The sequence below is a fragment of the Etheostoma spectabile genome, chromosome 14, assembly GCF_008692095.1.
Source record: "Etheostoma spectabile isolate EspeVRDwgs_2016 chromosome 14, UIUC_Espe_1.0, whole genome shotgun sequence".
Lineage (NCBI taxonomy): Eukaryota > Metazoa > Chordata > Actinopteri > Perciformes > Percidae > Etheostoma > Etheostoma spectabile.
Genome location: NC_045746.1, coordinates 12,834,963 through 12,850,465, shown reverse-complemented (window position 1 = coordinate 12,850,465; position 15,503 = coordinate 12,834,963). Strand labels below are relative to the sequence as shown.

Genomic DNA, 15,503 nt, shown 5'->3' with positions numbered 1-15,503 from the left:
GAGGATTAAAACCATGGTTACAAAGTGCTTCACAATTAAAAACAACAACAAAGAAACCTATGATAAAAAACATTTGAATGAATATTTAAATCAAAGATGCAATAGTTGTTAGAGAATAACAATTGAGTGGCTCAGCATCTAGGCTTTGCTCTCTCATGTCATCTATTTTTGTCATTTTTCCTTCTGCATTATTACAAACATGCTTGTGATTTCAATGCAGAAGAATTGTGTAGGAAATAAAACTCTAACACAGTTTACATGTTAAGGGATTTTATTCCATCCCATTTTTGTGTTATGTCATTGAAGGTCTTTGCATTTAAATATTAAATATATTCAGTTTTGAAAATGTATTTCAAAAGATGTTATATGGAGTTGTTGACAGAGATAACGTGTGAGCCCCATTTCCTTTGCAACTTTCAACTTGTCCCTGCATACTGGCACAGCTGTTTGTTATTGTGATTTTAGCAAGAAATAAAATGCAAATGCCAATGCCATTCTTATGAGCAACTCTTCATATTTTTTGAGGATTAAAACCATGGTTACAAAGTGCTTCACAAAAAAAAACCAAACAAAAAAAAACATGACATAGCTGTTTGTTATTGTGATTTTAGCAAGAAATAAAATGCATTATTTGTTGCTTTAATGGTTTTACTTATTTTCCCCTTTCAACAGGTTAAATTCTTTCAAGTGTCTTTATTCACCGGTGTATTTTTAAGGGGAAAGAAATGTTGCTGAAAGTTGGTTTTCTGTTGCAGAAAAACAGAGTACAAATAATCAAAGTCACCCAACCATTGAGACGTATCTGAGCAGTTATTCAGTTTGACATGAATGCAGAGAGGAAAGTCACAAACAAAATATCATGCTGAGCTGGTTCCATTTCACAGACTTTAAAACAATAGCAATTGATATGCATCAGAAGCAATAATTGCAGCTGAGTGTTTGTGCCTTATAAATTGTGGGTATGTACTGTCCACATGCGTGTGAAGGAGTTGACTATGTTTGCGTTTGTATGAATCAGTTGTGTGTATGTCCCTGAGCATTCACACGTTCATATTCCAGTTGCGCATGTGTGCATGTGTGTGCAAATTGTAAAAGTATGAGCTTGTTAATTTCAATAAGGGACATTGCCTTGTTGTGGTTTGGAGGGATGGGAGGGAGAGGACTTGAAGTGGCCGACCAAGATCGCCAGAAATCTCCCAGAATTCCATCACCATCCAGTGCCAGCACTCTCTGTCTTTTCGACTTATGTTTCTCTCCATTACAATCCCTTCACATACCCCCACCAAGAAACTATTTTCATAATTGACTTATTTATTTATTTATTCATTCATCTTGTTAATTACTTTCCATTTCGTGCATGTTTTTTTCATACAACTTGCTTCATTATCCTGGAACAACTGGGATGGCAAAAACAAGTTAAACCAGGGGGCTTGATTAAAAAAACAAACAACAAAGAAAAACTGGTGGATACAGAGAAAAAAGTTAGTCATGAAGGGAAGGGAGGGAGACAAAAATAACAACAGAGAAAGGACTGAAGCCTGACTTCAGAGATGTCTCCCTTTTTCAGATTCATTCTACTCTTTTTTCTGATGCTGAAATGAGATCCAGATCCAAATTAAGGAATGATTGGTAATGAAAGGATATGTAAAGGGGGGGGAGAAAGAGGGATTTCTCTATTCTGTTAGTCTGACTCATACTCACCACACTGTAAGGCCCCTGGTGATAGTCATACTGATTACTGACACTTGGGTATTACAAACACACGCACATGCACATATTTCAATTTTGTTTATTATCTTAAACGTATGACACGTTAAAAGTTAGGCGGGCTGGGCTCAGTCACATCTAACGCAAGAGAGATAAACAGAAAAACAAAGCTTGGGAAAGGCACAGAAACATCTGGAGTAACAAAAAAAAAATCAATATATACCTGCTTTCATATACAATACAGGACCAAAAATAAGTACATAACGAATTGACTTGTTTAGAAAACAAATAACAAAAAGATCTCGGGCACTCAGGCATTGTGGTGTGTTCAAACTAACACACCCTTCCAGTCTGCCAGGCAGGAAGAGACACACTCAGCTGGGCATTGTGTGGCAGGGGGCATGCCACTTGGCCTTGCTCCGTCTTTCACACACACATATGCACACACCGCTGGGTCAGCCAGGCATCGCTCCTAACAACGGGTGCCTGGGCCTCGTGTTTCCATGGCAATCTGTACCAGCAATCTTCCCACGGTGGTAGCGGAACCGAGCGCTGGGTGTTGCAAGGAGCCGTGTGTGTGAGTGTGTAAGTGGGTACGCATGTGTGAGCGTACAGAGAATGCTATCTTGTCCAGTGAAGAGCCCAGATGTTCAGACACTCACTGGACTGATTCCTCTCTTGACCCCTCAGTCCTGATCAAAGAGTACTTGAGCTCATCTTATAGGGCTGTGGGGCTATACGACTGACTGGTTTCAAATGAGTTGACATTTTAGTCAGCAGTAATAAAGCAATATGAAGTATTGTTTATGGTAGAGGGAAAAATAAGCACAATCCTCTTATTTTTCTTCTTTGCTGATCGCTGACAGCTGCCTAGAGGGTCATAGGTTACCCTTTTGTATCACTGCAGTATTGTTTTTGCTTTTGCTGGTTGTCTCTCACACTCACTCCCAAAAACTACTTCAATAACTCCACTCTCCAAGTCACCTGTGCGATTGTGTGAGAGTCAAGCTTTATGCACAGCCACACACTCCCCTGCAGATGATGGAGTGTTTTCAAAGTCCATCATTCCCACACTCCTCACCTCTCTCCTTCCTGCTGCCATTGTTCTACACAGCAGTGTAATGAAAAGAGCAGAAATAGAAAGAAAGGAGGATAGAAAGAAGCATGGAAGGAGAGCAGGATGAGATTGGAGGCTAATTGACTGAGGATGACTGAGCAAAGGGGTGGAAAGATGGGGCTGAGGGGGAGGAAGAGAGACACGCTGGGCAAGGCCAGATTAAAGGGAGGGAGGAGGGACAGGGAGAAGAGGCGGGGGAGCCAAAACTGGCAACCCTGCCCCAACTGCCAAAATCCTATTTTGTCATTGGGTAGCTGTGACAGAGAGAGGCAGCCAAGAGAGAAATAACAGAGAGAGAGCGAGAGACTACGATTGGATGCCAGCGATAGAGTAAAAGACTAAAGCAGCTTGTGAATTTTCTTAGTTGTCATGGGCCCTTGGGGGTCAATCAAGTGGCACTGCTGACTCACAGAGGAAAGGATAGGAGACACAAGAAGAAACAAACAAAACAAAAAAACACAAGTGACAAGAAGTAACTAAGGACAACAAGGCTTTTAAAAGTCACAGCGCAAGAGAAACAGAAAGTGAGGGGCACAGGGTGAACACCTCTTCCACAGGGGAGACAGTCTTCAGAGTGTTGCGTCCACGCAGCAGCGAGAGAGAGAGAGCTGCCAACAAGATCCCCCAAGTCCATCAGTCCATTCTCTATCCATCCATCTATCATTCCAGCCCGTGAGGAAGAGGCACAGACATGAAGAGACCGCACGACTACAGCTCTCCAGACTCGGACACAGACGAGTTTATTGACGTGGGACAAGAAGACGGCTATTGGTGAGCATCCGCCAACCACACCTGAGGTTTTAACACATGCCCTCCGATCCCATTTTAAAGTAAAATGACTTGCCACACATTGTCTTAAAATTAGGAGCTAAAGACAGATTTTCTCTAAACATACTTGGTAGTGAGCTGTGGGTTTTAAAAACATTTTGACACATGCTGCCATGCACAAAATTTAAGTTAAAACACTGCATGAAAAGTTTGATATGAAATGTTTCATACATTTATTTATTTTCATATTTATTTGATTAAGATTATTTTTTTGATTAGGACAATGCACATTAATCAACATTTCTGTAAATGCACCAAGGTTAGCCAGTCGGCTAATTTTTAAATGTAGTCCTAGTTAACTAGCATGCATGTCTTTATAGCGAGAGGAAACCCACGCAAATACGGGGAGAACATGCAAACTCCACAGGTCCTGCCTGGACCAAATTCTGCCCAGGCCAGTGATCCAACTTGCTGTGAGAAAGAAATGCTAACCACTGAGCCACCTTCCTGCCCCAACTTCCAACAAAGCTGAGCTGTCAGTTGAACTTCAGGCCTCTGGCAGCATATCTCTTGTATTCAATATTATTTTGTTGCATTTCCCCTCTAAAGGAAAGGATGGTTTGCTCCTTTTGCATGTGAGAAAATGCAGAGATCTGTAATCGTCATTGTACACATGACATGCGTTACAATAGGCATAGGTTAAAAATTATGTAAGGCCTGCCATGTCTGAAGCATAGAGACAAGGGTTGTCTTACACTCATCGTTTGAAAATTAAATTAATTAATGCATTTAATAAAGAACATATCTTAAAAAAAAGTCACTTAAATCAAGATTTGCATTTTCTTTTTTAATTTTCTGCTTTTTTTTAAATTCTTAAAAAAAAATTGTTGTTGTTGTAACGTAGCAAAATTACATTTTTTACCTTCCTTTTTTGATGTTGCGTAAAAAAAAACAACTGTCAAATCAACATAAAAACTAAAAGAAAAAAAAACTAAAACATAAAAAAGGGACAACCCCACATCAAAAATATTTTGCAGGAATATTTGAGGCACACTGTGTATGAGAGAATACAATGACATTATTTTATTATACTTCAATATATGGCAACAATTTTGCTTGATTTTAGACTTAATTAAGTGTTAAAAAAGTTGATATTTCCAAAGGCTAGAAGGGAATTGTTTTTATGAGCTTTGTTGAATTAATGTTATAATCTCATTTTGAGTGCGACAAATTTCTAATCTACAATTAAGAATAGGTAAAAATAGGATAGGATAAAAGGATAAAAATAGGATAAAATGGCAAACTACAAAATACTTTTTAATTTGAAAGGAAAACAATCCTTCGAACCTTTGAATGGAATTGTGACCAATAATGCCAAGCTGTTAACTGCAGTCTGTTATGTAGAACTTGTTTCAGTGTTGTGGAAAATGTCTGATAAGCAGTAAAAAGTATACGGCACACACTAGTTGCAAGCAATTCAGGTGTTTAGGTGAATTAGTTAAATTTGGCATCAAAAATTGCAGAAATGTTACAAATACCCTCTTTATCAGATTGTTTTTGTAACGGTGCATCTCTACAGTATATATGAAAACACATTCACAGCAATACTGGTTACATCAAACGCTCCGAGCAAGCCAGTAACTAAAGACGGTTTGGATAAATCAAATTGCCATTTGACATGCAAACAGAAGACAGTGCCGCCCTTTCAAGTCAGCCCCATCAAACATCAAACCTAAACACAAACACACAGCTAAATTGGCAGCCTTCATGATAAAATCTAATAGAAACACAAGTCTTTGGTGGGGCAGTTTTAAGGGAACACTGAGCTGTCAGGCTCCTTCAGCCCTGTAAGATGAAAGTTCACAAACAAACACAATCCATATTGAGTGACTGTACTCGGAGGAGCTCAGATCCTATGCTGCATGCTGGAGCCCCATGCAAGCAAAAGCATCACCCTGAGGCTATATAATCATCTCTCTAAAAGTGCTTTTGCTCAGATGGAAAGGAGAACAGCATGTCATTTCACTGAGACTAATGTCCAGAAACGCATTAAACCAAAAACAATCTTGTCTTCCCTCCTCTCCCGAGCACTCCGATGCTGTTCTGTGCCCAAAAAACAAATTAGATTGAAGGGAGCTGATGGGCCATCCTGCCTCTGTGTCATATTAGGGAGGGTAATAATAACAATATGCAGGAGACTAAAAGTTAACATGTTTCTGTCTTTGCCAATACCCATTTCCTTCTTCTCTGTCTCTCTCTATCTCCATGGTACAGCCCAGTCACCGGGTCCATGTCTCCTGGCAGCGCCTCGCAGATTCTGGCCCGAAAGAAGAGAAGAGGGGTGAGTGAAGCCTTTCATCTTAATCTTTTTAGTCCTGAAAAGTTTTGTTTGGCCCTGACTGGCCCTCTGCTTTTCTTGTTGTGTAGATTATAGAGAAGAGGCGCAGAGACCGGATCAACCACAGCCTGTCGGAGCTCAGGAGGCTGGTGCCCAGTGCTTTTGAGAAACAGGTGACCGCTGATAAATCGGATAAAATTAAAACCATTCTACTCAAACAACAGAAGTAACAAACCAGCTTTATAAATTCGGATGCAACAAAGTCAAATGTTGCTCATTTATCCTGCAGGGTTCATCTAAGCTGGAGAAAGCAGAGATCCTGCAGATGACTGTGGACCACCTCAAACTCCTGCATGCCATGGGAGGAAAAGGTGAGACTTTAGAGTTTGGTGCTTGCAAAACCATTCACTTTCTAGCTCTTTCTGCTTCTTTAGGAACGTGGACACATAAAAGCCCTTGGAATAATGCTGCAATATTTCAAAAACCCAATTAAAAAGTACACATTATAATGATTCATTGTCCTTTCTTTTGGACAAGATGAAAAGCATGCAGCATGTGCAGTAATTATATTGTTCATGACATTCCAATACTATTATTCATTGTATGACTAGGCTCTCTTTCTTTCTCTCAGGTTACTTTGATGCAAGAGCCCTGGCGGTCGACTACAGGACATTAGGCTTTAGGGAGTGCGTTGGAGAGGTGGTGCGGTACCTCAGCTCCCTTGATGGGGATTCCACGGACCCTATAGGAGCCCGTCTGGTCTCCCACCTTTCCCACTGTGCAAGTGAGCTTGACCCCCTTCTCCTACAGTCGCCCCCGGCCTCCGCCCTGCCTTTTCCACCGTGGCCATGGGCGTCCTTCCCTCAGATCTCCCCCACCTCACCAGCCTCTTCTTCACCTCCTTTCCCCAGTGGGCGAAGGGATCTGACCCTGATGGGGAGCTACCCATCGCCTGCCTCCCTCCGCCTCGGCCCCCTGGCCGGTTGCCAGCAGGGTGTACCCCAGCTCCTTACCCCCACAGCTCTGGCTACCATTCACAGGTTGCCCTCCCTCGCAGTGTCGGCGTCCCTAGCCCCCTCCAGACCAACCCAGGCGTCCCCTCACAACGCCGCCAGGGCCTCGCCTCTTCACCTCCCCACCCCTTCCTCTTCCTCTTCCTCTCCTTCTACCTCCTCCTCCTCTTCTATTTCCTCATCTTCTGCTCCACTGCAAGTCTCTTTCAGGCCCTTTGCACCACTGGGGTCTCCCACAGCTCAGAGCAGGGGCTTGAGCGGAGCAGCCAAGGCAGCCCAGGGATGGGGGACTGAGATAGGAGCTTTCTGAGGCTCAACTCTGGTTTTGTTTTCCAAATGAACTCCGTACAGTGGACATGGATCTCCCATGTGCAACATGCAGCAAATATGAAGCCGTTGAGGAAAGACCTTTGATGATTGGCTCTGCTTCTGAGGGACTCTAAAAGCCATATCCGACTGTGGGTGAAATGTCAGATAATTACAAACAATCATATATGATGGAATAATGAAGGAATGTGAAAGAATAGAAGATTTGAATACATTCATGATCTTGCTTGACACACACACATACATCGTGTACAACAGAGCCATATATATAACGCTCAACAGAGTGACGTTGAGTTTTTACTGATCTTTTAACTGTGATAATTGTTGTTTTTCCGGCAAACCATTTATACATTTGATTACATTTTCCAAGTTTAAAGAATGTTTGACAAAAATTTCCATAAAGACTAAGTGCCTTTACCTTTGTTCATGTTCTTCTCTGTGTGTTTTTTCTGATTGTATAAGCAAAATGTAAAGCAATATGTTGTCTGCTATCAATACAAACGAAAAGGAATGGTTGAAGGCTACATGCTACCCACTTATCCATATTAGCAATGTCTGCAAACACTGCTTGCATGTTCTCCAGCCGTAACCCCCTCTGTATCTAAGCTGTCTCCAGCGATGGCTGTGGTCTTGTGGCTGCGAAGGATAAACATGGTGGAAGCTGGTGATGTTTTTGGGATGCCGCGGCGAGGCAAACAGACCCATCACTTTGCCCTCTAATTGGCAGTACCCTGTAATTAACTTTTCCCTCATATCAGTCTATGTATCTTCCTCTCCTCTGCTGTCTCTCTGCCATTCTTTCTCTCCAATCTTGTGGTACACCAGCGGATATCTTCTCTCCCTGTTTGTCTGCGCCACTGTCTCCTCAACAATGGACAGACAGTACAAGAGGGCGAGAGGGAGGATGGAGAGACTGAGAGAGGGGAAAACAAAGAAAAAGATCTGAAGGGCTGTGGTTGCGTGACTGATTTGGCGTAGACATTCAATAACAGGGTGGTGGGGAGGCAGGAGACAGGGTTAAGGACAGATGAGAGGGATTGCAACAGTTTGAAAAAAAAGGAAGAGAAATAGTGTAAATCACTGAGAGCAGGCCAACACGTACAGGGTGCACAAGATCAATGATGAGTGACAGTTGCAACGAGAAGATCAGCATAATTGTGCCGTGCTTCACCAAAACGGCTCCGCGGGGATGAGAGAGCAGAGAAGAGCCTTGTGTGTGTTTACTGCTGGAGAACGCTTTGATCTACTTCAGGATGCAATGTCTGTGGTCTGCGGTCTAAAAATGTGTGTGTTCCGCAAAGTGCATATTGTTTATTCGAGTGAGTGTGCTAGTGTGTGCTTAAGCCAGGCTCATGTGCCTGCTGCCTTGTGTGTGTGTGTGTGTGTGTGTGTGTGTGTCTGTGTGTGTGTCTTTAGGGCTGGCGTCAGGACTGAACCGCGGTGGCGGCGTGGCTCTCGTGCGATGCTGGCCGGCGGTCGGATGGACGGACGGCACGTTGGAGGAATGTTTGTGGAGGGTGCGTGTGCGCCGACACACACACACACACACCCACACCACACACACACACCACACACACACACACACACACACACACACACACACACACACACACACACACACACACACAGGCCCGCAGACAACACACAAACATAGACACACAGGCTGGCTGGCACTTTCTATCCTCTGAGTTGAGGAGCCAGAGTCACCACCACAGCTTCCAGGAAGGACAACCACATCCACTGCACTGGTTTCCCACGGGGGGAGGGGGAGGCTGGAGGGAGAAGAGAGGAAGGAGGGAGGGAACGATGGAGAAAGGAGTTTTTGTGGTGTGTGTGTGTGTGTGTGTGTGTGTGTGTGTGTGTGTGTGTGTGTGTGTGTGTTGTGTGGGTGTGTGTGTGTTTGAGGCAGGGTGTACATACGGCATAGACCGACGTTGTGGTCCAACTGAAAAGGAAAGATGCAGGGAGAAGGCAGAAGTGAGAGGAAAAAAAGAGTCTGGAATTAGGAAGTGAGAAGTGAGAGAGAATTCTCCTCTGATGTGTTAATAAACTTACTCATATAGTCATGCTGAATCTTTTATTGGATTGTATGCAGTTTCTGTCTCTGTGCGTGTATGTAGAGCCCAGTCCAGACACACGACACTGCTCAGTATGGTAATTTTAGAAGTAGCAGAAATGTTGATGCTTTAGATGGCATATGCACCTAGAACACTAAATCATTAATTATGGGATCAGTTTTTTGTAAAAAATATCCCTTTTCATCAAATTAATTTAAATGAAAAGTGTTGCTACAGTAGACAATGGCCTCTGAGTACTAATGAATACTTATTTCCTACTACACTTTTATCAAGAACATGACAGAGTCGTATCTGTTGTTTCTGGTACTGTATTAGCAATGTGTAATGTCACCTAATGCAGCTTTTAAGTTTTTGTGTGCATGTTTGCATGTATGTAGGCACAGATATCCCTGATACCAGCCGTAGAGAAACTCCTAGAGACATAGGTGAAGAACTGGCTGTTGGGCACACCTCTGCATCTAGCTAGGATTCACATCGAAGAAAAATTACCTTTTTTTTAAAAAGAGAAATTACCTTTTTTTAAAAAGAAAAAAAAAAAAAGAAGAAGAAAATTCCTGCACACACTTGTCAACTCGGCATTTGGTTTATTTGGTCGGATGACATTTTGGTCACAAGGACCTTTCAAGAGATGTAGTCGGGGGAATTAATTGGTGGTGTGCGTGTTGCTTTTTACTCATTGGTATCGACCTTTTTGGCACAAATAAAAAATACTTTTAAAAGCAGGGATAAGCATTTAGGTTAAGCAACGGGCCAGTTTTTTCCCAACACTGTTTAATGGGGGCCAATGCTGTACAGGCACAGTGAAAACACAGGCCTACAGTATATATATATATATCTTTCTTTCAATTATTTAAGAATAAAACGCATTTGTAAAACAGTTTGTTTTAATACTAGTTTTTCTTAAACTTATATTATTTATATTGCTATCAAAATAGGCAAAATATTTTTGTTGGAGGGCCAGATTTATGTACCACTATTTGCATACCATTGCTATGATGGCTTAAACCTCTATCTACACCCACACTAAGACAGATAAATCCATCTTACCTTTTCAACCTGCGTAAATAAACACGTTGGCTTGCAATTATTGTGGACAAGGAAGAAAGCTTTTGCACAGTAATGATGTATGTTTGTGGCTGCGTAAAAATGAAGGCAACCGTATACTGTATATATAACTATAATATATAGAAAGATGTATATATGTATAATATATATATATATATATATATATATATATATATATATATATATATATATAAAATCAGTATTAGCTTTTTTTGCTGGGCTGATAAAAGGGGTTGTAAACCTCTTGAACATGTCTTTTTGGGGTCTTAGCTGTGAATATATTTGAAAACAGAATGGAGCTCAGCAGTGGTTACATGTAGTTTAGTGACCTCTGCTGTCAAAACTGCACACAATCCAATAAAAGATTCAGCACGACTACATGAGTAAGTTTATTAACATGTCAGAGGAGAATTCTCTCTCACTTCTCACTTCCTAATTAATTACAGACACTTTTTTTCCTCTCACTTCTGCTTTCTCCCTGCATCTTTTCCTCTTTCAGTTTGGACCACAACCTCGGTCTATGCCGTATGTACACCCTCGCCTCACACACACACTCAGTCAGTCATGATTCCAGCCAATTGAGTTCCCCCCTCTCTCCCAGTTCTGTGTCCTGCATTTGGTTTCCACAAAGTTTTGCCTTAACAGCAAAGCTCCAAGTAGCAAATCAGCAAAATAGCTCTGTGGTCTTTATGAAATTTCCGTTGAGGTTGTCCCTGTAGTTTTACCTTGAGTCCTGTACCTATGTAGTTTTCTGTCTCTGTGCCCAGTCCAGACACACAACACTGGTCAGTATGGTAATTTTAGAAGTAGCAGAAATGTTGATGATACGCTTTAGATGGCATATGCACCTAGAACACAAAATAATTAATTATGGAATCAATTTTTTGTAAAAATATGCCCTTTTATCAAATGAATTTAAATGAAAAGTGTTGCTACAGTAGACAATGGCCTCTGAGTACTAATAAATAATGGATGCATTGTTTATGGCTGTCCTATTAATCAGAATGAACATGTTCCTTGAGCTTATATTATTTATATTGCTATCAAAATTGGCAAAATATTTTTGTTGGAGGGCCAGATTTGTGTACCACTATTTACCTACCATTGCTATGATGGCTTAAACCTCTGTCTACACCCACACTAAGACAGATAAATCTATCTTATCTTTTCAACATGCGTATATGAACACGTTGGCTTGCAATTATTGTGGACAAGGAAGAAAGCTTTTGCACAGTAATGCTGTATGTTTGTGGCTGCGTAAAAATGAAGGTATAACCGTATACTGTATATATAACTGTATATATATATATATATAAACAGACTGGACTCAAGATAGTAAGATCAGCAGTGGTTACATGTAGTTTAGTGACCTCTGCTGTTAAAACTACATAGGTGCAGGAATCAAGGGAAAACAGGGACAACCTCAACGGAAATCTCATAAAAACTCCAGAGATATTTTGCTGATTTGCTACTTGGAGCTTTGCTGTGAAGGCAAAACTTTGTGGAAACCAAATGCAGGACACAGAACTGAGAGAGAGGGGGGAACTCAACTGGCTGGAATCATGACTGACTGGTAAGGTTTGTCTACAATCTGGTGCTTGGTAGAGGGAGGAACTGGGTATATAGCAGATCTAGATGGGCTAGTCTCCTGACTCCAGCACACCAGACCCCCCCCCCACCACACACACACACACACACCAGAACCCCCCCCCCCACACACACACACACACACACACACACACACACGGAACAATATGTTTAAAAACAAGACAAGCTAGCTATCCAGCCATGTCATTGTCCCCAAATCAATAACAACTTTCACAAACAAATGGTAATCCATGTGTATTTTTGGCTGCAGCCTGAAGAAACGAGTTGAACATTGAGCACGATGAGAGAGGATTGCTGTGAAACAAAGTATAAGTTCTTCCTTCTTGCAGCTTTTGTGTTAGCGCCATCCTGTGGTGTTCAGAGTATGAGTCACTGAAGGACTACACTCAATACTGGAACCAGAGATGTTCCCATACCAGTTATGGTAAAGCCTCAGATACTGCCTAAAATGCTTGTATCAGTATCAGAAAGTACTGAAGTTTATGCACTGATCTGATACCACGTAATTTAGCCTAAAAGGAAATCTACTACAAAGTAGTTTATTTATGTTCTTTTTCCATTATGACTGAATGTCAAACTGGATAATAAAAGAAAGTTCTAAGCATTCTTCTTTTGTGTTTGTTCATGTTTAACAAAAAGTCTAACCTCAGCCAGGCCGTACAACAAAGATAGAAATCCTATTGCATCCATACAGGGATAGTAGTGTACAGCTGTTAAAACATAATAAAATGTATGACACACTGGTATCGGATCAGTACTTAGTATTGGCCGATACACAGAATCAATATCGGGAACCTAAAATGGTATATAAGATATTCAGTTTTACTTTTTCATTTAATTATTATTTATTTTTATCACAATATTTATGTTGCACATTAATTTAGAACAGTAAACAATCAGTTTCACCGGAGTTCCTTAGCAGATCAAGAGATCATTTTCAAAGTCAATGAGTAGATTAGAAAAACAAATACAAAAAAAACAGTACAACAACACAGAAAGTACAATCATAAGAAATATAGAAAGAACATAAAAAAATCAGAATTAGAAAATTATTTGATAAATAGAGTAGGATAATAGGGATAAAAAAGAAAATACAATTATGTAAAAGTAGTAACAAGTAGATGTTTGCAGTTTTAAAACCAGATTTCTAAATTGTCCAAAAGGCTCAACTGAGTTGATTTTAAGAAAGTTCTCTAATTTGTTCTAGGAGTCTAATAATAGCCCTCTGAGTAAAAGAGAAGTTCTTTATGGGAAGATGGCAGTTTTCGAATAAGAGCCTTTTAAATAGTTAAAGACTTACCAGTGAGTATCACATCTTTCTTGGAGAGAAAACCACCCAATACTTATATAAAATAATGTGTACCATAGGTATGACTTTCAAGGTGGAGAGATAGACTGAGTCCAGAAATTTAAGAGTTGAAGATGATGCATTAATATAAATCACATCACTATAGTCCAAGACAAAAAGAAAACAACCCTCAACAAGAACCTAGATCTAATAAAAAATAAGTTAAGCCTAAAAAACATGGGAAATATGCCTTTTTTTTGTTTGTTTGTCTGAGTCTGCACACAAGTTCTCTAAGTGAAATTTGAAGGACAACTTTTCATCAATCCAGATGCCAGTATATATATGTTCTATGACTCTCTCCATCGGAGGTCCGTTCATTGTGGAAATATTTAGGCTAGAATAATCTGTAAAAAAAGCATAAACTTTGTTTTGTCAGCGTTTAGTACAAGTCTTTGGTCTTAAAGAGCCTCTTGCAGATTATTAAAGGAATTTCAACTGCTAGACAAACAGAATCAGCAACAAGATACAGCACTGTGTCATCTTCATACAGATGTGAAGTTTTCAGCCACCACGCACCTAGCTGCATCCATCACAATTTATTGAGCTATGTAGAGATTCAATTCATTATAAATAGCCTCTCCAAGACAATAATTAGCCTGCCATAGACTACTGACCCGGAAACACCAGAAAATAATAAGACTGTTATCACTATTCAACCAAATATACATTTCTTTCTTACCCATAGGCCCACTGTTCCGAGATAAAGACTCTTTATTAAAACAAAGGCACTTTGTGGTGTCAAACACTGGAACACATCTACACGCTCACCGAGCAAAAAAACAAGAAGAAAGTCCATAATACAAGAGAGAACCAACTAGGCACGGGTAACACAGGATATAGGCACACGGCTGCCACAATGGCACAGAAGAAACACATCACTGAATTATATTAAATCAAATGAAAGAGAAGCAAGCCAGTCAGTCCTGACACAAACAATGAAATAGAGAAATGCAGCTTTAAGTTTTTGTAACACTGCAATAGCAAATTTAAGGCATAAAGATATTGAGCATGTATCAACGGTTCTTAACAGGGCTTAATCATTTTATAACTATATGGTAGGATAATTAAATTTAAGTGTGACCTCTTTCTGGTTTTCCAATAAGAAGGCTTTACAAGAAGGCTTTGTGATAAACACAATTATCTCTAATAAATCGTATACATTTTCAGCTGAACTGTTACTGAACAGTTGATGCTGATTTACTGCACGACGGCAGCTTAAAAATAAACCAGCATTCTTACCTTGAGTTGGTCATAACACAAAAAACACAAAAAATCCTCATCTCCAGAACGTCTACCAGGAAAAGTGTGACCCCGAGGCTGCAGCACTGAATTCCCTGTGCGGCTGCCCAGATGCTGCTAGCTTGGCTAACAACATTAGCTGCTGTGGGAAATTATATTCAGATATAGGGGAGTGGTGGGAAATTATACTCAGGTATTGTGATTATTGTGAGAAATTGTACTCAGGTATTGTTATCATATTTAGACACTGTGAATGAACTTATGCATAAGTTAATGAAACAAAACTCATGTCAGACACTGAATGAAAGAGAAGTATATTGTTACTTGTACTTGGCATCCAGGTGGGAGCGACATCTTATTGTTAAGCATTAGCCACGACTAGCAGGAAGACAACACACAGAGTAAGGCTAGAAGCCATGTGCTCATTAACAATGGAGGAGAACAAAGGGGTCTTCCACAGGAAAGACCCCCAACACACACACACACACACACACACACCCACACATTGCCGAAGAATGTAAACAGGAAGTCGCGCCCACCCAGCCAATAGAAATACTGTTGCTAAGGCGATATGACCCGCCCAGTGACGCATTTAACCAATAGGGCTCCTTAAAGAGAACCCCTTATAAGGCAGGGTACGCCATTGTTAGAGGGCCTTTTTGAGAACCTCTGAGCTAGTCATGTTCCATTCAGGTCCGTGCACGTATTTTCTGTCCGGAATGCATTGCTCTGTTTTATTAATAAATCATTTTGGTATACATAATCAAAGCTAGAGTGATTCCTTAGCTAATTGAGTCCCGACGTTTGGACCCTCCAAGTGGAATTCCCAACACTGCCTGGTTGTCTGTTGCTAGCAGGTTGCTCTGGGAGTGTAGAGGTGGAGAGGTGCTGCTAG

The 15,503-nt window shown here is 40.7% G+C and overlaps 1 protein-coding gene across 1 annotated transcript; it reads left to right on the top strand.

The window, feature by feature from the left end:
• Positions 1 to 3,061: 3,061 nt before the first annotated feature.
• Positions 3,062 to 7,692, top strand: heyl (hes related family bHLH transcription factor with YRPW motif like). The gene is made up of 5 exons (XM_032536381.1): positions 3,062 to 3,595; positions 5,867 to 5,933; positions 6,020 to 6,103; positions 6,220 to 6,301; positions 6,562 to 7,692. The coding sequence occupies exons 1-5, from the start codon at positions 3,516 to 3,518 to the stop codon at positions 7,251 to 7,253; spliced, it is 1,005 nt and encodes a 334-aa protein (XP_032392272.1). The 5' UTR covers positions 3,062 to 3,515; the 3' UTR covers positions 7,254 to 7,692.
• Positions 7,693 to 15,503: the final 7,811 nt, after the last annotated feature.